The sequence below is a fragment of the Poeciliopsis prolifica genome, unplaced genomic scaffold (assembly GCF_027474105.1).
Source record: "Poeciliopsis prolifica strain line A6 unplaced genomic scaffold, Auburn_PproV2 SCAFFOLD001, whole genome shotgun sequence".
Lineage (NCBI taxonomy): Eukaryota > Metazoa > Chordata > Actinopteri > Cyprinodontiformes > Poeciliidae > Poeciliopsis > Poeciliopsis prolifica.
The window spans coordinates 19,109,764-19,135,136 of NW_026562376.1; the positions used below are offsets into that span (position 1 = coordinate 19,109,764).

General features: G+C 40.3%; 1 protein-coding gene across 1 annotated transcript in view; it reads left to right on the forward strand.

The window, feature by feature from the left end:
* The window catches only part of nell2a (neural EGFL like 2a), a 95,883-nt gene that overhangs the window by 52,311 nt on the left and 18,199 nt on the right, over window positions 1–25,373 (forward strand). The window contains exons 14-15 of the mRNA XM_055057408.1: window positions 5,600–5,722; window positions 7,726–7,821. Of these exons, the coding sequence (XP_054913383.1) occupies window positions 5,600–5,722; window positions 7,726–7,821 (219 nt within the window). The remainder of the gene's footprint in view (window positions 1–5,599; window positions 5,723–7,725; window positions 7,822–25,373) is intronic.

The window sequence follows — 25,373 nt, forward strand, 5'->3', positions numbered from 1 at the left end:
TGGTTGTCAGTTTTTCTTCAGTTGAGTTTGTCGGTTTGTCTGTTGTATTGTCAGTTTGCTGTATTTACCAGCTTGTCAGTTTGTTTGTTCCCTGTTTCAGTTAGAAGTTACTGTTAAATAGTTTATTAGTTAAATTTGACTGCTGTCTATGTCTATTTATTTTTTGTTTTTTTTCTTTATTTATAGGATAGACCAGATTGTGTTAAATTAATTTTAAAGAAGTATTAATAATCAAATATCACTATACGATCATCTGTTAGAAAAATATGTTGTTTAGCCAGATTGTAATAATTGTTTGTGAGGCCGTCTGTTTTGCGCTCTACTGTGTTTGCGGAGAGCTGGTGGACCAGTAGTGGAGCTCACTGTGCTAATTTGTGTTGACCATTTATTACAGAAAATTCAACCAACTGGCCCCCTCCTGTGTGTGTGAGACGGGACGGGCATAAGGGGGAAGCTGTCACATAGGTTATAACCTAAGTATAGGTTATAGAGCTACATAGTAATAGGTAACTAGAGCTACCTATAACTAGGTAACTGTAGTTATAGAGCTATGTAGCTCTATAATTAGCTATCTAGATACATAGCTAGCTCTAGGAAGTCTTTCATAGAGGTAACTCTGAAAAGTAGCTAGTTGTATATCTAGCTAGCTAGATAGAGCTGGCTAGGTAATAAAATAGTCATCGTTTCCATCTGTATACCAGCTGTTAAAGTAATTTACAATAAAGTGTTTCTATTCTGGCTGTGTATCTAGCTATCTATGATAGATAGATAGATAGATAGATAGATAGATAGATAGATAGATAGATAGATAGATAGATAGATAGATAGATAGATAGATAGATAGATAGATAGATAGATAGATAGAAAGAAAGAAAGAAATGAGCCATTGCAGTGCAGTATTCCTCCTCCTCTGCTTTTCGTCTTCCCCAAATATGCCCAAGATCCTCATTGCAATGTGAGATTAGCAGCAAATCCATGAAAGGTTGCAGCCTGGTGGTGGTCTCTGTCAGAATGTTATAAAATAAGACTGTCCTCAGGACTGTGTGTGTGCACTTGGTCTGCTGTAGCTACAGTGCATTCTTCCACTGTGTGCCCATGTTCTAATCTTCCGGTAGCCAGACCTTAGCCCCTGAGGCTAAGTAAGTGATGGATGGATGGAAGACAGAGGATGGAGGAAAGGGCGCAGGCCAAAGGTGAAGCAGGAGGGTGGTTGTCAACAGCAGAGCTGAGAAAAGATGATTTTCATTGTGACGCTTTAAAGAGGAACTGTAGACAAAGACAGTTTCTGCCTATTGCTTGCTTTAAGATTTTAGTTTTATTTCCCATCACACCAAATTTCAACAAATGTCCCTTAAGACATTTTATAAGACTGGACTCTATATCCAAAATCAGTTCAGAACCATAACATAATTCAGTATGAAAGATTTCACAGTTGGGGTGGCATTTATTGCATCATTTACCTTGCATCATGAGAAATTTCTATCTTAAGAATTTTGATTGATTCATCAATTCCAATTAATGATGTTTGAAATCCCCCAATTGATCCCATCCAATAAATTTGAAACTATGATTAAATGAAGTTACTGTGTGCAGTTTAGTGATAAAAACGATGGTTCTCTGTGTGACTAAAAAAAAAGAAGCATTTTTCAAGTGCATTCTTTGTGTTTGTGGGGCTATGATGGCTCTGCCCCGCCGTTTCCTAAAAAGTAGTAATAAATAGTTGCAGTTTTAGGAAAAAAGCTGTACAATTTATCCATTGCTAAGTTCCTATTTTCAGAGGTGATCTCAAACCCACCTGCTGCCCATGTTTGGAAAACTGCCTTGTTGGCAACGAGGCTGGGTGGCGTGCTAAAGCATTTTGCTACTTCAGCCGAGTGTTATTTAATATAAAAGGTGCTTGGCTCCAGTCTCCTTAATGTGAAGCTTTCTCATTGCAAGATAATGATGTCATGATGCTCGCCTCAGGATGTTTCACTCCTAGGGAAGACGACAATAATTACAGCACATCTGTTCTTGCTTTAGCAGTCAGTGAGCTAATCAGCCTAATAGAGTGATTTAGGTGGGCTCTTTTACCCGCGCCTTTCATATGACAACAGCAGAATCTACCTGATCATTTTCTGCTGGGGCAAAAACATAGCGCTAATTGGATTTGACAAAGTTTTGAGAGAAAGTAAAGGTTTTTGGTGTGAAATCTAAATGCATCTGATCGCTGCGCGTAGTAACCAGAATTTCTCACGATTTCTGTAACTCTTTAAGATGTGATCATGTTTAGTTTCCCCTTTTTTGGGAATGATCTGAACATAGTTTCAGGTATTCGTTGGTTTTGCCAGATTTCTCTCCATTTGTCAACACACTTTTATCGCAAACCGTAACGCAAAAACACCTAGCCGGCGCTGACGCGAGCCAAAGGCGCATCTTGAAGTTTCGGTTTCGCAGTGATTTCCTGTTTACTGCGTCTGCAAATCTGCCACATCTTCACAGATTTCTGTAAGCGGATTTACCACACGGTTTTCCATAATGAGGGATCTTTTGGAGCTTATTATTCCTCGGTTCTTGTTCTTCTTATCTTTTGGCGGGGGGAAAAGATTGCGAGTTATTTATCAAGTAAAACAATGCTTTTGTTTTCCATAAAATCATTTTTTTCCCCACTCAAAATAAAGTTGCTTAGCCTGCCATTTTGTAGCACAGACATTAAATCTACATTAAATGATTCTAAATATGATTCTGCTGCTGAACATCTTAAAACTAAATAATCAGTTTGCTGTTTACTCGTTTATCCTCTCTAGTAGACAAACTATCATTGGCTTTTCTTTTTTCTTGCCGCTAACTTTATAAAATCACCACTCTGACGTCTGTAGAATGAAAACTGAGGATTTGTTGTCTATCTGAGGTCGGACAGTGCAGAGGCTGGTATTGTTTTGCCAAAAAGGTGCAGGGAAAACAAGCTTCTGGAGAAACAAGCAGCCACAGTAAGAGCTCCCCGATGACAGGCTCTACATAATTGATTGTTTATCTGTCTGCAGCCCGAGCTGCAGCAGCCAGCGAGGTAACACACACATACACACACCTGAGCGCACGCACACACCCCCATCCCAGGGATTTAGGAGGTGATTAAAATGGGAGTCGTTTACACCGAGTGCAGGGGTGTAATAGGCCTAAATTCCTTAGTAACAAATTCCAGGGATGTAGTGATGAGACACACGGTGACACAAGCAGAGTTCCTTTGTCTGGTAAGACAGACAAATAGTGTCCTCTAATTTAGTTTCCGCCTCTCTCCCGAGCTTTTATTTTTGTTTCTGAATATCTGTGAGATCCTTCGTGCCGCCCAGCAGCGAGAGGCGAGCACTGGGCCCCTTTAAAGTGTCCTTCAATCCATCTCTCACACACGCACACACATCATGGCCTCGACGGGGGAGCTCATCACAATGTCACTTTCAATTTGGATGGAAACACGGCGCGTTCAGGGGATGTAATGGATTGGATGATTGAAGGCAAATGGATGATGTGACTAAGGTGAAAGCAACAAGCTTTTAGGATTCGGGTTTTCTCACTTTTCGGATTCTATCTTTCTGTTCCCCGTAGCTGTTTCTTTTCCTTTTTTTTTGCAACATTTCAAAAGCAACATGTGCTAGCAAAATTTTTTTTAAATTAATTAAATAAGGCGCTACTTTGTACAAAACAGTGAAGGACGACGTGGAAATCTGCTTGACGTCTGAACAAAATGCAGTTGAACGCAAAGGAGGATTATTTCCATCAATTAAAACTAGAATCACAGTCACGTCCAGCTCGCTCCTGAACTCCCAACGTTTGTGATTTCCACAAGTCTTAACATTTTCCAAAAGATTCAATTGACCACTTGTCCTTTCAGCAGCTTCTAAAAATGGTTTCTGCACGATAAAACACATGATAATATGAGCTGAAATGTTGTAGATTTAAAAGTTAGAGAACTGCCCTGCTCAAATATTAATATTTCATTACCAGTTGTTTTGTTTTGTTTTTGCATCTCTTTAGAAAAGTTACTCATTTTTAAAGTTGGATTCCAGGTGACGTCTAGGTAAGGAATATGCATTTATCTATGTGAATCTAAAAAAAAAATACAAAGGTAAACTTGATTTTCAAAATAAAAAAAAACTTATATTGAGGAAATTAATAAAAGAGGATGCAACAGCGGATGAAATTAATGCTCTATAGTTTGCGTTAAGAACTATCAGAAAACTCACTTGAGTTCAAAAACTTGTTTAATTTGCTAAATAAAGATATTGAATTAAACTAAAGTGCCTGACTTTTAGCTGTGGAAAATTTGCAGATTTACAACCTTCTAAGTTGTCTGCTTCAGACATTTACTGTACCGGACAAATACAGAGCTTTTGGTAAATGGGTGATATGATGCTTATTGTACTCCAGAGCTTCATCAGCATGCTGTGCAAATTTATATTTCAGCACAATTTTAATTAAAATCTATATCTGTGTTGTCCAGAAGTGCATTCCCATTATCTGCACAACACATTTAACATCTTTCCATTGTTTATACTCACTTATCCCTGCATTGGTGTTGGAGTCTATCTCCAGCGGTCATTGTTTGATAGCTGGGGTACACTCTGGGCATGTTGCCAGTCCATCAAAGGGCAAAATGTTTGACATTTAGAGTGGCGTAGGGTGCAGCGTCACTGTAATTTCAACCTCCTTCCATTGTTTTCTTGTGTTTGCATTACACACACGTTACTTTTGGCACCGTGAAAGTGACGCGTGGGATTTCAAAGGTAACGGAAACCCACCCAAACTATGCATCAAGTTGGGTGGGTTTGGAGGAGCGCCATGAGAGCCAAAAGAATCAGGCAACACTCGGCTCAAACGGTACATCTTGATAACAGAAACCATTTTGTTCCTGCAACCTGAAGCTGTTTTTCAACCTGACATGAAAAAAATCCGGTCTAACGATTATGTTTTAAGGTGAACATTTGTTTGCTTGTATGAAACCTCCTGTGGGCACTTAACACCACCGATTATAAAAGCCTAAACTTTCCTTGTTATTTAACCTTCGTTTGACAAGGAAAAAACTTTCAAATTACAAATCTCCTTTCTGAGCTTCCTGGGTAAATAAAGGGTGCTGGATTTTAGTGGACGGAAAATAAATCTATAGGAAGAGTGCAACTTACTAATAGATGAGTAACAAATGTTGTTGTTTAGGAGGTGCAGACCGTCACCAAGGCTTTCCCCATCCCTCATGATGTGTCACATAAACACGACTAATAGCAGCAAAACATCTGAGACCATTTCAATGTCATATCGAGATCGGAGCCAGAGGAATTTCTCATTCTGGACTCGTATCTTAGACTCACAGCTGCCTAACTGTCAGGGCATTTATTCTTAATGGACTGTAAAAATAAATGACCAACTTGCTGCAGTCATTCCTCACATTTGCTGCTCTTTAATCAAGGGGTGCTTTCCGGCTGGTAAGTTGTCTTACGCATCTCTGGATGGGCCCTCAACATTTGTCTCTCTTTTTTATCAGCTAAGCAAGACATAGACGTGCACAAAAACATTTGTTGTTTCCAGAGAACTCGCTGAGACTGACGGCTGCCTGTCTGCTTGCTTTTAGAGCATGACGAGTGTCTCAGCGGACTCCACAACTGCGATGAGAACGCCCTGTGCTTCAACATGGTCGGGGGCCACAGCTGCTCCTGCAAGCCGGGGTACACGGGCAATGGGACCGTCTGCAAAGGTACCTCGCTGCTCTGCTCGTTAATGTCCACGTCGCATCGCCTGACGCCCGTCCACGATTCTTCAGCTTTGTCAAAGAAAACGTGTTTATTTCTCAGTTCGTGTTAAATGTGTAAACGTAAGACATTCTGAAAGGGTTGTGTTTTATTCTTAGATTTCATTTCATTTTCAAAGTTTTTTGGGGTTATTTTCTTTTTGTACATGATTTGTTAAAAATACAGAGAACATCCTTTATAGCTGTTTCCTGTTTATTTTGAAGTTTTAGTCGTTTTCATATATGCAGGTGTCCAATCGCAAATGTGTTCGCCAGTGATACTCACTGGCCCTTACAAAATGCTTTAATGGTAAAAAGAAAGTTCATCCACTTCAATTTCAAGAATTTAGTGATTATTGTACTCTTTATACAGGAAAAGTTTAAGTTTAAAATAATAGATTCATTTTTACCAGCGTGTTTCTTCTAATTGCAAGTAACATTTAGGAGTAGTTCAACCCAGAGGTCACGTTAACAGAACATATTTGAAAATTTGAAGCCTGTCAATCGTTTGACAGATTATAATTCAGGCCCTTGACTGGTGCGAATTATGGACTTTATGCAAAGAGTTCATCGCATAGGCAATTAAAATCAAATAATGAAAAATCCTTCCTGAATATCATTTCATGGACGCTGAGCTAAATGCGTGTTCCTGACCGGGAGCTGACAGCGTGTTGAAGAGTTATGGATGCAGAAGAGCAATCCAAACCTTTGGTAGAAATGGTGCGTTTGATTCAAGTCTCCATGTGATGGTAGTTTATCTTGAGGAAATAAATGACCTTGCAGAAAAGAATCAGACTGGAACATACGCAGTGCGCTGCACAACGAATGCGGACGCTGAGAATTAAACTTAACTCACTCTGTGGTTTTCACAAAATGGAGCTCAAAGACGTGACCTTCCTGCTCCGGCAGATGTAGCATCTGTACGTTTAGGGAAACAAAACCAAGAAAAAGAAAAAGAATCCTCACGCCCGGACCGCACAGGGTAAAAAGGTCTCAGAGTTCAATTGATCGGTTTGGATCCGATAGATCCAACTGAACAAGGTACGTCATTACCCTCACGTCAAAAGCAAAGTTTGTAGGTAGCTGGACTTGGACATACTTTTATTTTGGTCTCATTGGACCAGTAGGTTGTTTTGTTCACTTCTCTTGACATAATCCTAAATGAACATTTAGGAACATTTTCATCCTGTGTGAAACTTTTAATTTAGCTATTTGATGCACCTGAGCAAATGTCAGGAAACTCCGGCTGGAAGATTTAAAAGGTTATTTCATATGCATCAGATGTAAACTCAAGACAACTAAATTCTGAAACTGAAACAAAAGTGGCTTCAATAAACCGTCAGTCTGAGAACGCGTACACTTATGCAGCTGGTTTAGGGAAACTTGTCTTTGTTACCGTATCACTTTTCAGAGTTTTCTCCAAATAAAAATTTAATTTTTTTGCACTGAGGTTGTGCAGGAAACCTACAGACCTAGTGAGAATGTGTGGGAAGATTTGTGAAATGAGTCATCAAATTGTCATTGTAACATCACAAAAACCTGGTACTTTAACACTTTCAAGAGTCAAAGTATTTCCTTATTTGTTAACATATCTTTCCATTTGCTCCATGTAATTACATCTATTCTCCTCCAGCTTTTTCTACAAAAAAAAAAATAAATAGAAAAAGCATAAAACGATTTGTGTATATATTATAACGACCTCCATTTCTTTCTGTCAACATCAGTGACCTCTCTGTGTTTTGGAGACATATTAACCAACAGTCTCGCCACGGATAATGAACACTTTGAAATTAACCTCTGCGAGATGCATTAATCACATGAAGTAATGTTATGAAAGGCTGTAATGAATCACATCACCGAATTAGCTCTTATTCTGTATGCAAATACTTGTGCTGGTGCTGGTCTAATTACACAGTTAATGCTCATTAATCTTTGAGAGTAATGGCTCTTCTCCTCCGGTGCGTCTCCAGCAATGTGTGACGGACTGTGCCAGAACGGAGGATCCTGCGTTTCACCTAACAACTGCGTTTGCCAGCAAGGATTTACGGGGGAGAGGTGTGAAACAGGTAGGATTTCATTTCGGCTTAGCTCCTGTGTTTCATTTCTTCTCCCTTAAAGAGAGGACAAAGATTTATGAATACCCAGGGAAGAGTGGAGAAAAAAACCCCAAAAACAACCCACAACGGAAACTGGGTTTCAGGTGATTAGGGCTGAGCCTGTATTTGTCATGGCATATCTGGGATCTTGTTTAGAATGACGTATTACTTTTTTGTGTATGGAGCTGTCCGCTATCAGAGCTCTGACACAAACAGATGAGCTGCAAATGCTGAGTAGCTGTTGGAGTTGTGACTCAAACGCAGTTATTGTCTGCTTGAGTCGGCGTTTGTGGCTGTGAGCGTTGATGACTTTGTGCGTCTGTGCTCTCTGGCGGGTAATGAGTCTGCGCCTCATCCGAAGGCCTCGCAGAGGATTTGTTCGGCTTTGGAGCAGAATGGGAATCCCATCGTGTCACAGCCTCCATTAACCAGCGTAGCATTCTCCCCGTACCCTAAGTATCATGTTTTAATTGCAACAAATCTTACTCCATGAATGTTCCTTTAGGAAAAATAATTGAACCACTTGAGCTTTTTCACGTCTAATAACATTACAACCACAATTTTATTGTGTTTTATGTCGCACACCAACAGAAAGTAACAAATGCTGTGAAGTCTATCTTTACACCCCTGAAGAAAAACAATCTATATTCTTTAGAAGCAACGTAATTACCAAATCGTCCAACTTTATGTAATTTATTTTTAGGATACATTTCTAATAATAAGGGAGTTTGATTAGTCTGCCTTAATTTCTTTGTCCAGAAACTCCAGGTTGTTTGGGGAGGTGTGAACACGTAATCGAACTCTGATGTGGACCAGAAAACAAACTACAGCTGTTCAGTTTAATTAAAGGGAACTTTGGTGCAGCTCAAAGGCATATCTGATTTCCATGCGGACTAGAGATCCATTTAAAGTTTGAAAAACAAAATATATGCATATACTTGAAAACTATCAAGTCTTTTGTCCACTTTTACAGTTATGTGCTCCTTTGTGCTAACTTGTTAATTGAATCAAATTCAAGTGCACGGATGCTTGTAGCTTTAACGTAAACCTGTCTCATGAATGCATTTCCAACTCTTCGTACATTGCATCTGTCCTCCGGTATCAATGGTGGTGTAATGAGCTGTGTTTTTCAAACCCGTCGCATCAACACGCAAACACTTTTTGTAAAATCCATTTCAATCTTTAATGGAGTATCTTTCGGGAGGCAAGTGGCCAAGCTAATGAAAAGTCATGGCTCTTCAGTCAGGGTCTTTCCGCATCCAAATGCAGCAGACTGAGCTTTTCTCATATGTCTAGCTGTTGATTGAGTGCCCTTTTTTATGAGGCATCCTTTTTACTGCCCATCTTAAAGTAAATTAATTTCCTTGCAGTGCTGATCCGAGATGATGAGCCAGGGAAAAAAAAAAGGATGTGTGTATGTGCATCTTAGAGTTTTCACCCCGTCTAATGAATATCATCCTGGGTTGGGTTGAGGAAAGTTCTACTAACCTTGTCCCTTAGGAATAACATACTACTTCTGATAATTGCATTTTTTTTTTTACCCTCTGTATGGGTTTACATCTCAGCCTTTTTCTCTTTAGGTCAGCTGCACTGCTGCTTTGACAAAAAGGCGCAGGACAGTGGACCTATGAACAGATGTTACATTTCACTGGAAACAGAATTACGGCTGTCCAGCATCAAACCAGCTCAGTTACTGTTTTTGACTGTAACTGTATTTCTACATAAAGCATTAACTAGTAAGTTCAGTAGAAAACCACCAGACTCAACAGTCAGGACACGAATGCTGCTGGTTCTGTGTGATTTTAAAGGCTGTGTGTTCAAAGATAATAACAGCGGGGAGCTCAGTGATCAAGTTCGTTCTGTGAGGACAGAGTTGTCAACGGTTGGCCTTTGATTAAGGATGCTAGCTAAAGTGAATAGCTTTTAGAAAATCACAGCAGCATGTGTATTTGCAGTCATTTTCTTTTTTTACTGATTGGCATGTTTTGATTACAAGTTTATCAATAAATTGATAAATCAAGTGTATTTGGAGTGCACATTTCAGCAACAAGGCGGTTCAAAGGGCTTTACATCATAAAAATACAGAAATACAAAGTCATGAAAGACAAAATACAGATATAAGGAAAAAGCTGTGATTACTCTACTGCTACCAGAAGATGCCTACGTGAAGTGAAGGATCCTAAATGTCCGACTGTTAAACCAAAAATAAAAAAAAGAAAAAGCTGAAGTGGTTACAATCTGCCAGAGAACACAATGACTGGCCCAAATAATAAAGGCACAGCGTTTTGTGAACCGATGAAAGCAAAATTGCTCAATTGCATCTGATGTTCCGACAAGACAGTGAGCCAGCAGCAACTTGGTTCAAGAGCAAGATGCTGGACGCTGTGGAGCGGCCAGACCAATACCCGGACCTTAAAAAAAATATTGCGAAGTTCAAGTTGCCCGTATGTTTTTCTACAAGTATCACTTATGTATCATTGACGACTGATGACGAAGGTTAGATTCAAACAAACTACGAAGAAAAATCGACCTAAGTGTACAATTAGCAGGAGCAAGTTCCCAAGTAAAATTGGTGATATGGTAAATCACTTTGTTCCCACACTTGCTTCTTAATGTGCTTGTTTGTTAGTAGACAACTAACGCCTCCTCTTTTTAAATTCTACATCTTTGGGTAATAGTCCCAAGCATCTATCTGGTAGAGAAGGTATTATTCACTTGAAATTTCACCTGTACGATAGTTGCACACAACACACACAGAACTCTCCCATGCATTTTGATGCCTGAAGCGACATGACGTTTGCCGCCACAGATGCTGGCGAGTGCATCTCTCCTGCTTCTCTGACAATCACTCTCATATGTCTCAAGCACTGTGAGAACCGCTATCCTGATGTTCCTTCGTTGTGCTTTTAAGCCCCAAGACCATCATTGGGTCCCCAATGCGACAAGGCTAAGGCCTCGGGCACTGTTGTGGGACTCCATCAGTCACTCATTCTGGAAGAAAGGCTTCTCCTTACTGATCCTCAGCATGACAGGAACTCCCAGCGCAGGCTATTTCTGCTGCGAGGATGCATGGCCGCTCAAGTTCTAGTAGTAGGAGGAGAGAGCAGCAGTTTGGGTAGAAAAGATGGAGACGTAAGGGAGAGACTGACAGATGCAAAATTCGTGGAAGGGTTAGGGCAGAGAGGTAGCGATTCGGAAACGGGTAAAAGGAGGTGAAGCGGAATGGATGATACAGAGATGTTTGGCCGTAGAGGAAAAGCTGACAGATACAGATCCGGAATGGGATATGCGGCGGGAGGGACAGACGGGGTTAACGAGTTTTTCCCTGAATTTGGACGTGGAATGCGGTTGCTGGAGGAGAAGGAGGAGGAGGAAGAGGAGCAGCAGAGTTCGCTGGATGAACATGGAAAAGCTTTCACGAGGTTTTCGGGCTCCCCACCCGCAGGACCCTGTGAGCTTTTAGAGGCCTCCCCAGGGACTCCGCTGCTCCTGCTGCCGCGGCATTAGAGTGACGGCCTGTCACAAGCTGCCGAACGATGACGCTGACGCACCCTGTGCACACGAGTATCTGCGGTGCTCGCGCACATCATCAACCTGCCACCTGATTTCAGATCGTCACACGTCCATGTGTAATTGGGCGCACGCTCTTAGCGTAATTGAGCATGTTTATTTCTCTGCAGCTGAGAGGGATGGCGCTGTTCAGCTTGGGTCTGCTTGTGTAAATCTGGTGACAGTGTGTGTGCGTGTGTGTGTGGGTGTGTGGTGTGTGTGTGTGTGTGTGTGTGTGTGTGTGTGTGTGTGTGTGTGTGTGTGTGTGTGTGTGTGTGTGTGTGTGTGTGTGTGCGCACTTCCCAACCTTGTCATTGCCATTCAGTGGGAATACGGGAAGCGAGGACAGGGGACACGCAGTGCTGACAGACAGGCAGCAGCTAGTGGAGAACTCTGACTCGCCATGAATTATGCAGGAGACAGCTGCGGCTGGGCACATCCACTTCAGTCATAGATAAAAATGGACGAAGGGCCAGCCATGTAATGTTTGCCCCCAACATGTCGCGTAGCCGCCACGGTAGCCCCAGGCTAGCTCTTTGTCCCACGTTTCCTCACAGTGCGATGGATAAATGTGGAAGTATTAGGCTCATTTTGCTGTAAAGTGGTTTCTATTCCAGAAAGATGATGCGACTGCCTCCACCAGCAGATTTCACAGTTGGACTCTGTGAGGCCTGCATTGTTTGGCTGATGCTTTTCTCTCACATGGCTTTGGTGCAAGATGGCTATCGGGTGGTGGGGGGAAGCTATTTGTTTGTTTTTTTTCCCACTTGGTGTTTTTCCTCACTGAATTTGAATGTATGTAATAAAATCATTTTAGGTTTATTTTCAAATTATACGTCCAGGTTTGCCGCTTCCATACTCTTTGATGTTTTTCTTTCCATTTTCTCTCAGCAATTTTGCCTCCCGTAACATCATTTGGACACCAAGCAAATCAAAGAGAAGCAATTCAGCCTTGACTGCTTATGGAGCCATTATGGATTAGTTGGATCTGAAATCCCACTGACCTTCCTCTGAAAAGCTTTTAGCTTAAATATGTGGCTTATGGGTGATGAAGAAGAGGAGCTATCATGAAAATCTGAATAAACACCAACTGAAGTAAAAGTTTGGTCTGAGCTCACCAGAGAGACATTTAAGTTTAAATGATTTTTTGAGGCTCTAAAAATTTGATTAACATTTAAAATAGCTCATTAAAAAATGCTTTTAGGTATGATGGAGTCGTTGGGTCACATTAAGACAATTAAAACATAAAATTACAATGATATGACCAAAATAAGTATTTTTTATTTTTTTTCTTAGTTTGGTCCTGATACTCCATCATTTAAATCAGTGCAAGGGACTGAACTTTTTCATCTTGTATGCTGAACATTAAAATGCCTTTTTGTTCGAAAATTGGACTGTTAACATCTGTGAACACCTGCTGCTTCCTCAAGTCTCAGCGTGTTTACTGACTGAGCTGCTGGACTTGATAAATACGTGTCGAGCTATTGTGTTTTTTTTTTTTCCTCATTTTCTTATTTTCAGCTCATTATTCTCTCCTTTCAGCTCCCGCTACGCTTATTAGGACGCCTGGGCAACAGTTGGATCTCTTCGTCACCACGCTGTCAGCTCTGTAACTAATGACCATCTCAGCTGTCCTTCGTTGGCTTCTCGCTAGTTTCTCGGAGGACAGCGTGGACTGCTGAGGAGAGAGGTTTTCACTTGATTAGATGCTGAGATCGCACACCTCTTCCTTTTCATCTTTCATTTCATCCGCAGCTCTCGTGGGCACGTTTAATCAGTGGCATTGAATCACGTTGAGCCGCAGTTCAGCATCAACTCTGTTCTTTAAGGACAAGGAGAAAGAGGTAAAAGATTTTTATGTCCAACATTAATGATCCAATTTAGATTTGTGCCTCCTACCTGCTGCTGTTCAAGAGCATCATCAAGGAGCTGTTCGGTTTTACGCCCGCACGATAAATTGGTGTTTTATTGAAAGCGAAGGCGCAGCTTCCCCAACTCCTGATGTTTTTACGGCTACTCATCTTCTTCCAAAGCGATGTCCGCATAAAAAGACGTTTCGGTTCTTCGCCAGAGATATTAATCGCAGTGAAAACTTTTGAACGTGTTTTTTTTTTTTTTTTTTTGTATGAAGTCCGTGTATCATGTTGGGGGCTGACAAGAAAGGGAAAGAGATGGGAGGCAAAACGAGTCTGAAGAAGATCTGTGTGACAGATGAAGTGAAGAATAAAGGATGGGGGTATTTAATTATTGGGGGATATCTTGTCACACCAGAAGAGAGGAGAGCAAAAGGCTGCAAGTAGGAGGTGATTTATGATAACGTGTCTCAATGGAAGCAGAAAAGCGGATATCAAAGTGAGAATTAGGAAGGGGTACGGATAAGAGGATGACCAAGGTTTTTATGAGTAAAACCATGAAGTTTGGTGAAGCAAAACAAGAAGTGTCTTTTGTCTTATTTTTAATAAAACTGTCTGATTTTTGTTGACAACAGTAGGCAGTTATAACCTAAAATTCCTCATAACACAATATTTTCAACTAGTGGAGGAGGTGCCTTTCCATTTCAGAGAGGATGCCTTAAAACTTTTTTTTGTCAGAAAACTGTTAATTACTTTCTATTCCAAAAAAAGAAAGGGACAAAGCAATGGAAGTGCTCCTTGCTACTTTTGATTTATTTATATGCCCTACTTTCCAAAGTCTTAGGATATCTGTCTCTATTAATACATGCCCTTATACATCAGGAATAGTGTCAGACTTTGAGACAAAATTACAAAAAGCAAACAATAAAAACATAGCCGCATCACTTTAAGGAGGAGGAAAGCATTGTTGTGTGGGGGAAAAAAAAGCATTCAACAGCTAACAGGTATCAAAGCTGCGCATGTTGCATAATTTCAAAGAGCAAAGGCCACAGCGTGTCTGCTAATAATAACTCGCGAAAGCACAACATCATAGTTTCATTGCAGCCCAAATCTCCCCAGGGCTCATCCCACCCAGCACTCGTGCTCAGGTAGTGAATAATTAAAAGCGAATTCATTTTTTCCGCTCCTTTGACAGCTCCCACGACGCGTTGCTGCAGCTGTCCCTCCTCTGCGCCGCGGTTTACCCACAAGGCCTGCAGGCCTGCGACTGTTTAAGCTCAAGCGGCTTGTTTAAGCAAGATGATTACATATTCATTATTTATTTAGAGACGGCTTTACAAAGCACTCACTCCATCAGCTATAATTAGTGTGTCTTAATTAGGCTCCGCTAATGGCCGGAGCTGTCGTTTAGCTGGGAGCAACCTGCTGCTTTTGCCTAAATGACACGTCTCCCAGGGACAGGTTGATGCTGTAGCTGCTAGTACGCAGTAAACAACACTGGGCACAGGGATAGCTACACCATTCTGAAGACTGACAGAATGAAAGGGCGTGCTTTTATTAGTGCAGAAGTGAAACATGCTGAGTAAACAAGCTTTCTGTTGGCTTTTATTTCTGTTCTGCTCCCATCAGTCTACAGGGAAGTGTCAGTTTTTAACTTTGACTAACCAGCTTTTGAGTTGTTTTTGCTTGGATCTTTTTATTTATGTGAGATGGGAATATTCCGCAGTAATTAAGAGCAGTCAGTATCTTACTGACTCCTCTGTGTGACAGATGAAGTCAACATCTGTCACACAGACAGATGTGTGACAGATGTTGTTATCGTTATAAGTTATGTTCTGACCATTCGATGCTAAACGTAACTATTATTGCTGATTCAAGGAGAAAACAGAATTCTATATTTTGTGCATTCAGTCACTGGAACAGAACATGCACTAATTCCTGGACAAATTGACATAAGAAGCTAAAGTTGATCACCTCACTGCAAAAACACATTTCACCAATGTGAAATTGGTGAAATTTCACATTTCACCATGGAGGAACTTGGTTCCTGTCTAAGAAAGAAATTCAAATAATTTTGAATTTAACGTTCGCTACATGCATGCTTATTATGAGGGATTACTGTGAAGTAAACAACACAGTACAAGCGATTGTCTACTGTCGCTACACTCTCATCCATCCATCCATCCATCCATCCATCCATCCATCCATCCATCCATCCATCCATCCATCCATCCATCCATCCATCCATCCATCCATCCATCCATCCATCCATCCATCCATCCATCCATCCATCCATCCATCCATCCATCCATCCATCCATCCATCCATCCATCCATCCATCCCTTTCTTCCTCCCTTTCTCCTTTCCTTCCTTCCTTCATTAATTATTATCTGAAATGATAAAACTCAGTGTGTGTGATAATTGCCAGTCACACTCACTAAGTTTTACTGTAAAGATGGAGGGATTACATAAGAGAGTTTTATCAGAGTGTTCCTGCAGACACAGATTGTTCACAAGTCTTGTTTCCAGTTTCCCTTGATTACTCACCCACTCACCCACTCAAGTGCTTGCAGATACAGATTTGCATTTCAGTGTCTTTTTCATCTCCAGGAACTCTGCGTGCAGCTGGGTTTGACTTGGATTTCCCTGTGAATCGCTGCTGTTTAGGCTTTATTTCCTCTTTTAGAAATCAAGTCCGCATCGACATGGGAACGTCTGTTCTTCGCCTTTTACCCTGAACTGGAAGGCTCAGGAGTCTTTTCTTGGTCTGACATGAAAGGTTGGCTGATCAGGAAAATCTGTTAGCAGCTACAGGTTAAAGAAGGAGTTAGTTTCTTTAAAAGAAAAATCGACCCAAGCCTTTCAGGAATGCAATTGCATTTCAGTTAATAATTAAAATGTTAATTTTTATCAGTTATGTCAGCTAAAAAAAGCTGAAGCCAATCATCAATGGGAATTTGAGTAGAAGGAAAAATATTTTTTTGGAAAAACTACATTGAGAGGATTTCTCAAGCGAAAGCGAAGTTCGTCACTTAAGAAAGACACAGGAAATGGACGGCAGCTGTCACAATCTTTGTTGAGCTACTTCGATAAAAAGATGACATCAGAAACTTCTTCCTTTAGTTAAAGAGCGAGAAAGAGTGTTTCAAAGTCCTCTTTTAGCATTTTAGTTTTAATAATTTTATTTACCAACCATGCCTGTGAACCGTTACTTTCTGTCTGAGGGTATAAAATAGGTCATGTACTGGAACATACCTGGCCCAGAAGATGTTTTTCACTCGTCTCAAACAACGACTTGCACAGATACTTCTGATCTCCGGGAGATGCCAGCTATTTTTACCGCCTGGTTTAGAGAGAGTACACTTCCAATGGCACAGGTGTAGATGTTGATAATAAGCTGCTGAAGAATTTTTTTTTTTCCTCGGGAAGAAAAGACGTTGTTGAGCCTTTACCGGCGGCTGAAACGATGTCAGTACCTCAGGTCAGGTCCTACGTCATACTAACGCCAAAGAGCTTAAATTTTGTGTCCCTCTGAACAGCTTTTTTTCCAACATCAATTGGAGAGTGAATGTTCGTACTTTGTTTGAGAAAGTCCATAATTATTTTGTTGGTTTTCTTAATGTTGAGAACCAAGGGGTGGTTGTCACACCATGGTGTACGTCAGTTCTGCATGCCGTCTCGTTGTTGCCATTGATGAGATCCAACGTTGTGATGTCATCAGCTTCTTTAGAAATGAAGCTATACAAACATAAGTGAGGACAGCACAGAGCAATGGGCTAAGGACACAGCCTTGAGGGACTCCTGTGTTGATGGAAAGAGTGGAGGAAGTGTTCCCACTCTCTCAAACTCCAAAATTCAGCAACATGGCGTGCTGTTAAATCCTTCATGCAAATTGATACGGATCAAATGTTGGTGATGTTTTAGCTTACTTTAAGACTCTCAATGCATTTAGTTGGTATGGGGTTCAGTGCCAGAGATTTCTAATCATTTTGATATGTGATATTAGAGTTTTAGGGATGGAGACTATTATAGTTCCTTAAAAGCAGACAACCAGGAAGTGATCAGCAACACATCGTACACTGAAGTGAAAACATCCGCAACCCGTCCAGCAATTAATCAAAATTAACAGAAATAAATGCTTGAATTATATCAATTATTGTACATAACGAACCAGGTAAGATTGATATTGAAATTGGGTGAGAATTAGGGTCTCTGTATAGGAGGCATATTTTGCAGCCGTAACAATTTTGGCACAAAGTTCCACCTGTAGAAGAAACCTCAAGAAGGCGAACAATAAAACAGGGGGAACACAAAGAAAAGGTAAAAGAAATGAGCTTGCCATCAGCGACAGACAAGAATAGAACAAAGTGAGGAGGTTATTGTGAGCATGGACAATGAAAAAACGCCGTACAGAGGTGAGGCTAAATCGACGTCTTTATTCTGCCCTTTTTTCTGCTCACAGAGACAGCAGACTGCCAGGGTTTGCCGGAGGTTATAATGAGAGCACCTCTGTTTCTGCCTGGGCTTTGAGCTGTAGACTGAGGAAAAGAAACACCTGGGAAGGTGAAGGCGGAGGATGAACAAAACTGGAGGAGGGCCGTTTCATGGCGAGCAGACATAAGAAGCTCTCAGAGGAAAATCCGGATGCTTTTTTTTTTCTTCTTCATCTTCTTCCTCCACTTTGTCCTTCGAGAGATGCCTTAATAGAGCTCTTGTTTCTGGACTGCCACTCAGGATAACGAGAAATATAATTGCAGTCCATCTCGTACTCACTTGTTCTCTCTTTCTTTACCTCCTCCTCCTTTCTTTTCCCTTCCCGTCTTCCTTGACCTCCTCACCTCCTCGCGCTTCTCTGTCTGCACGTACACAAGGTATTTCGGTCATTTTCATGTCTTTCCCATCACCAGGGCAACGGCGGTGTCTTAGCTTCTGACCTTTCCGGTGGAAGAGAAACGGGCCAGTTTCATTTTTGTTTCTGTCGTCGCTTCATTTTCCCTGGGAGGAGAGCGGCATCATTTAACGAGTGAAGCTACCGAGCCGTCGCCATGTATGATTGAACAAAAGGCAAAAAGCCTCTTGATTCTACAGGGACGGCGTCTCTCGGCAGCGGCCTTGTCTGACTGTCATTGTTGATGATTTAATTGCTACGATCTTCCCTTCTCATTTAGAAAGAAATAAAAAAAAGCTAAAAAAAAACAAAACAAAAAAAAAACAGAGAAGGCGCTCTATCCCAGCTGTGCCTCCATGTAACCGTGTCAAAAGTGCGACTGAGCTTCTCCGTGCTGAAAGCACGGCGGCACTTGAAAAGTTGATTTGACAGCGGCGCGGCGGCATAATTGCGGCTGACAGGTTTGCGAAGATAAAAGAGGAAAGCGACAAATCTTTTGTAGAGGGTGTGAGCCTCTGTTGTTATCGCCAGACAGCGGAGCAGTTTAAATACCTGAATGAAACCGGCTGAAAATAACCCATTTTGAATATTTTTAGACATTCGCTTCATCATCGCCGCCTGGTATAAATAGCATCTGACGGGCACCGGTTGTACTTTAAACTGCTGCGTGCAGCAGAAAATGCGGAGGCCGAATTTCAGCTTGAAATTCTCCATGTAGTGCCAATGCACCTCATGCATTTTATTTCCGCCTCCCTTTTTTTTGGGAAAAAAAAAAGGTTCTCTTTTTTTATCATCCTGACATTCAGAGGCGGAAAAAAGTATCGGATAATTCTCTTCAGAGCCGGGGAGAATGCAGTATAATTTTTAATGATTGGGGTGAAATACTGTTTGCTGTGGACTTTCTGATATGAGGTTGTGTGCCTGAAAATGAGCCGCTCCACTGTGATGATTAGTGAAGTATCAAAGTCATCTGGCAGAGATGGAGCTTTAAACCTGCAGATGATTTGGACTGTCCAAGATATTTTTTAGATAAATCCAGAGAGGTGACAGATATTTCAGCTTTTTTTTTTTTTTTTTTTGTCTTGTAAAAGCAGCACACCATGTTGTATTTTATTGGCTTTTTCTGTCATGGATGGTCACAAAATAGAAAGGGAGGCATGTTTTGGAAATTCCTCACAAATAAACCTCTGAAAGACAAAAAAAATCTTTCATCTTTTACACATCTGACACGTTGGATTGGTTTTAATTCATAACTTTTCCTGAGTAAATACTTTGCAATCAAAGCCAGAAGTCTTCGAATATAGCTTTACTGATCCGAATTCGGAAATGAGCTCGTCTCAAGGTCAGCCAGATTCAAGATGAGATCGTTTGAGAACATTAGCCTCAGAATCTCAATAAGATTTAGCTGCAGACTTTGACTTGGCCATTACAGCACAAAGATGTAAATCATCTTGTTGCAAATGTGGCTGTATTTTCAGAATCCTAGAAAATAAATTTTTCCATATTATGAGTTGCAATATTATAGGGCTATTGTAAAAGAATATTTTAGACATCAAGTGCTCTATAGGATATTTTTACAATTATCCAAGGAATTGGTCTCTCTAGTCTCTCTCTTCTCTCTCTCTCTCTCTCTCTCTCTCTCTCTCTCTCTTTCTAAAACCATGACGACGCGATTCCGACCCCACAAACGTTGTCGTAGACCAACCGTCCACACCGCAAGGTTCAACCATCCTTATCTCTCCCCCAAACCCTCACAAAACGTTGCACAATTCGACACCACGGTCCAAGATTTTCACAAGAACTCATAGGCGGAAGTGAGAGCGCAAAAAATGATCCGGCCAAAACATGGTGCGCTACGAAATGAAACATGATTTAACGAAGCGTCAGGGCACATAATTTATCCTCGAGGAATAATTTCAGCCCTCGTATATTATAAGTTGTCCACTGGCAGATTGTTTCACTACTCCAGTGGTTCCCAAAGTATGGGGTCCGCACCCTATGGGGTGTGCCGTGCTATTGCAGGGGGGCGCAGGAAGCAGTATGGATGAAAAAAAAAAAACAGTTACACAAAGTGTTTCACTGTAAAGATGGTTTGTAGTGTGTGATTATTATTATTATTTTTTTTTTTTTTTGCAACCTGAAGTGTGAAATAAACTTGAGTGGAGTTTGAAAATAAAATATGTGAGTAGGTTTCTGTCTGGTTGAACGATGGACGTGCCCAGCTGATTTTTTTATTTTTATTTTTTTTCCTTTTTGGGGGTGATTTTATTGTAATCCATAAGGGGGCTCTGAAAATCTTTGGGAACCACTGCAGTGGCGGAGCTAGACTTTTTTTCAAGGGGTGGCCAAAGGGTGAGCAAGGCTTTATCAGAGGGGTCCATATACAAATGGACCATTCCATGGAACAAAAGGAAACAAATATTTGTTTCCTTTCGTTCAAAATTAATTAATATAACTAGTTAGGTTATAATTCAAAGCTTTCATATGACATAGCCTACTTACATTTCAGTCATTATTAAACTTAATGGTTTTTCACATATTCTTACCACACACATTTCAAGCAAGAACTGGGAGATATAAAACATTAGAGGCCAGCATGTCACTAAAACATATGTTAAAAGAATCTGTCTAAAACACGATCTATCAGCACTAGCATGGCTAATATAATAAACGAGGCACTACGCAGCGGTGCACAACCATTTTTTTCTCTTTTTAGAAATGTATGACAAGTGCCGCCTCTCATTAGGAAGGTAACAGCGGTTACCGCTGAGCGGTAAAATGTTGGAAGTACCTGCAAAACTCCTTGACGGTGGACTCCTTGCCTTATTTTTCTGTCATAAGGCAATGGTCTATTTGTGCACCTTCTTTCAAATGTTCTCTTTCTTTCGGGGAAGAATCGAAAGAAAGAGAATCAGTATTGTTATTGCTAAACATGCAAACCTCCCCAGCCGGGGAGGTTTGATTCTCAGGCGCAGATAGATCAGTTGCAGGACGGTCGAGAGCTACCGTCCTGCAGCTTTTAGACGCAGCCTTACTCCAGCAGATCGAAATCAGCTAGTATTATATTTTAAAATTACCATTTCCAGTGGGGTGGCAGTAGGGGTGGCAAGGGCTCTGTTGGGGGTGGCAAATGCCACCCTGGCCACTCCTCTGGCTCCGCCACTGCTTCTGGGACTTCCCAATTATGAAAGATTATTGGAAAGAGATCAATAGTGCCTTAAAAGATAGTTTTAAGCAGAACATTCCTTTGGAGTTCAAGCTCGTGTATTTTGGGATAATTTCCCAAGAAGCTTCAAAAAGTAACAAAAATCTGATGACTATTTTATTAGCAGCGAGTAAGAAAAACATTACAAGAAAATGGTTATCACAGGACGAACCAACCTTAGATGACTGCATTGACATAACGTTTAACATGTATATAATTAAAAAAATAACAGTCTCTCTCAATCACAAGACTGAAACATTCAGTAAGTAGTAGCAGATTTGGGTAGACTATGTTAAACCTAAAAGATCTGATTTCATTTCTGAAGATCAAACTTGTTTGAACCTTTCCTACAATCCACTCTCCTAAGATAGCCATATTCTATAATTATTTATACAATTTTACTTCTTCTCTCACACTCAATTTTACTCCTTACCTTATAACCTTTCTCAAGGAATGTAGTTGCATTTTTGATTTTTTTCTGTCATAAGGCAATGGTCTATTTGTGCACCTTCTTTCAAATGTTAGAGTTGATTTTGTGATGTAGATGCCTAAGACCATGTCTGAGTGATAGTTTCTTGAGAATCAATAAAGATAAAATTAAAAAAAGAATACAAAAAGATAAGCAAAAAAGGTAAAACCACCGTAGTATATAGAGCGAGAAAGCTCCAAATAAGCACAAATAAAATAACATCAATCAATTAACATCAATGGTCCCCATATGTAGTTTTCAAGGTAAGAAAACACATTTTCTGTCATAATTCCTTTACAAATTTTCCAAAAAGAAAAGAATCAAAAATAAAAAAAAGACAAAAATAGAAAGAAAAAATAAAAACTCATAATAGTATATAATAACAAATAAAGACAAATAAAATAATGGTATGAACATTGATCCCCATACGTAGTCTTCAGACTTGACGTTTTCTGCTTCAAAGCTAACTTCCCCAGCCGGGGAAGAATCGAAAGAAAGAGAATCAATATTGTCATTGCTAAACATGCAAACCTCCCCATTTGGGGAGGTTTGATTCTCTGTTGGGGACTGATTGGAAAAAAAGAAATAAAAAAAGAGGTTCAAAAGATAGATCAAAAAGAAAAGAATCAATCTCATCATAACCAGAAAAACAAACTTCCCCAGCTGGTGAAGTTTGCCTCTCAGTTGAGGAAGGCAAGGAAGGCGTGAGAAGAAAATGATCAAAAACATCATACGTAGACGAAGTGCTGTTGTCCTGAGACCTATCTGTTTGGTCTTCTGTACCAGGCAATGACTTGTCACACAATTTCTTCATTCCAGTAGTGACTATGTACCCAAGGCCAAAACCGAGGGGAAAAAATAAGCCGAGTAAAATTTCTGCCATACTGGAAATCCTTCCGAAAAAACAGTGGTAAGGTCCGAAGAGTTGGTTGAATATGAACTGGTGTTTTGAAACTCAAGCATTCATGACCTCAGGTGTTCTTTGATCTAGAATCGCATGTCATAGATGATGATGTCATAGTTCTGGGGAATGTCTTGTTTGACATTCATTGCTATGGAAACGATCAGATCAGTTCTGCATGACCCAAACTATTAACCCTTTGCTACAGCATCACTTAATCATTCGAGATGCCATGATGTTGTGGACATTCAATTAATGAGTCACCTCAAAGTTCTTTGATGGTCGTAAAATAGCTATGATGTTTGATTCTGGGGAAGAAAGTGTAGGAAATGTTTTATGGGTTGCTTTTAGCCCCAAACTATATGGGGTATCCTTGGGGATACCCCATATAGTTTCGGGCAACCCGAGTCACTAAAACCAACCTGGTTCAGTAACAAGTGAAAGTTGTAATTAGGCCTGTCGCGATAAACAATAAAACAATTAATCACAGGCTAAATTAAAACTATCGACCTCATTTCAATTATCGGCTTTGTAATTTCTTCTGGCCTTTTTCTCTTTCTGTTGATGACACTGAATGAAAACAGACTCAACTCCGGTGCTCTCCACTGACCCTCCCTTCCTCATTTCTTTAGTGTAATGCCTAGCGCGCCCTGCACAATCCTAGAGCTGTCGGTCGATTGTCGGCCCATTTTCAGAACCTGAGAGACCACACATTAGACAACAGAAGTTCTAGGTATAAAGGTTTGATTGAAATGTGTGATGTCCAACAATGGGCACAAAATAATAAGTCCAGTTAACTAATTTTAAAACCAGACATTAATCAATGCTTTACTATAATCTGCCTACAATGCATGTGGCTAGTGTCAGTCCTGTCTGAAGGAAAATCATTATAATCTATTTAGGTCACTTTAACGAAGAACAGCTGAAAAGTTACTGGGTTTATCAACTGCAGTAGAAATTTTGCTCCAACTCCTCCCGAGGAGAATCCGCGCTTTCTGATTGGCTACCTGTCACATTCAACAGGCTGTGTTAACGCTTCCAGTCAGGGAAAACCCTTGATTTAGATCAGAGCGGTAAAGTGTATCTGTCTTTGGCAGGAAATTGCATGTATTATTACATAATTTCTATTAAATCAGTGTAAAAAGGTCTTCAAACAATATTATCGTTTATCACAATAATTTATGAGACAATTAATCGCTCAGCAAAATCTGTTATTGTGACAGGCCTAATTCCATGTCATATTTTCTTGGCTGTAACATTTTTTCTTTTGGATTTTCTGGGACAAGTGGCTCTGACCTTATCAGGGTCCACAGTGATGCTCCATCTGCAGCTAATGCCATTGTCGTAGCTGCTGGGGTAGTTCCAGCTGGTGAAGGTGCCCGACTCACCAGTCAAATCCTGCAGACCTCCACACCCTGGACATCAAAGACAAATGTTGAAGTTTGGCAGTGCAGCAGAGAGAAGCTTTAGGAAGCATCATTGATTTGTAAGCTTTAAAAAATTCATTATGTTACATTAAGAGGATTATTTTTACTCTGAACTACAAACATTTATTTTGATTGATTTTAGTTGTTGAAATAGTAAAAGCCATGTTAAAAATAGGATGCAGATTTTCTGCACTAATAACTTTGCAGCTGAGTAAAAATGATGTGACAAATGGATAAAATGTGCTCCATTGTATTAAGGTCAGCATAAGAAAAAGGGAGATTCCGCAGGTGATAATAAGCTGTGATCTACTTCCATCATGGAGTCTGGATGACGTCTGTGCTAATAATGACTAAACTGTGAGGTGGCTTGTTGCTGTAAGACTGGCCATGGCTTTTATCACAAAACAAAAAAAAAAGACTACTTAATTAATTTGTCTGTTTTATTTGAACATTACTCTAAATCCAAAAAGATAATATGCTAATGCGCTAATTTTTCATTTAGCACACTTACCTTCCCCTGAATAAAATTGTCCAAATAAATGCTAAGGCATTCATTTACCTGGCTGTTTCTTAAACTTTCAGTTGAGGAAATATCAACATTTATATTGGAGTATTGGTTATCGACTCTTAAGAAGATAGAAACTCATATTCATGCTCTTATTTTGAAGTATATTAAGTTAAATTGCTTGCCATCCGCCAATAAAAAACTAAAGAAGAAAAAGAAGTAGATTAAGAATGTCTATGCAACAGATCCCTTTCGTCTCATCGTGTTCGTCAGCAAATGACACTTTGGCTCTTTTCACACTGCAGCCAGAAGTGGCACAAATACTTTTTTAAAAAATTTTATTTGCCTTAATACGGCCTTTATCTGATCTTTTCATGATAGTCTGAACAACACAGATTTTTAATGCAACCCAGGCTACTTGGATATGTGGCCCTGAATCCGATACGAGTCTGATCTTTTTAAACGAGACCCTGGTGTGTTCATCCGAACTTAACCTCATTGACACACGACAAAATGTCACTATTCTGCGCCCTGATATGCGCAAGAAAAACAACCATGGTGGATGATAACCAGGATTAAGGTGTTGATGTGATGGCTCCGGTCAGACATTTGCATCCACGTTTACTTCCACAAACACTGAGCACTACTTCATTTTTGTGACGGTTGGCAAAACACTGAGCTCGCTCTATGATATGTGACGTTGTTTATTGCGCCATCTGCTGCGC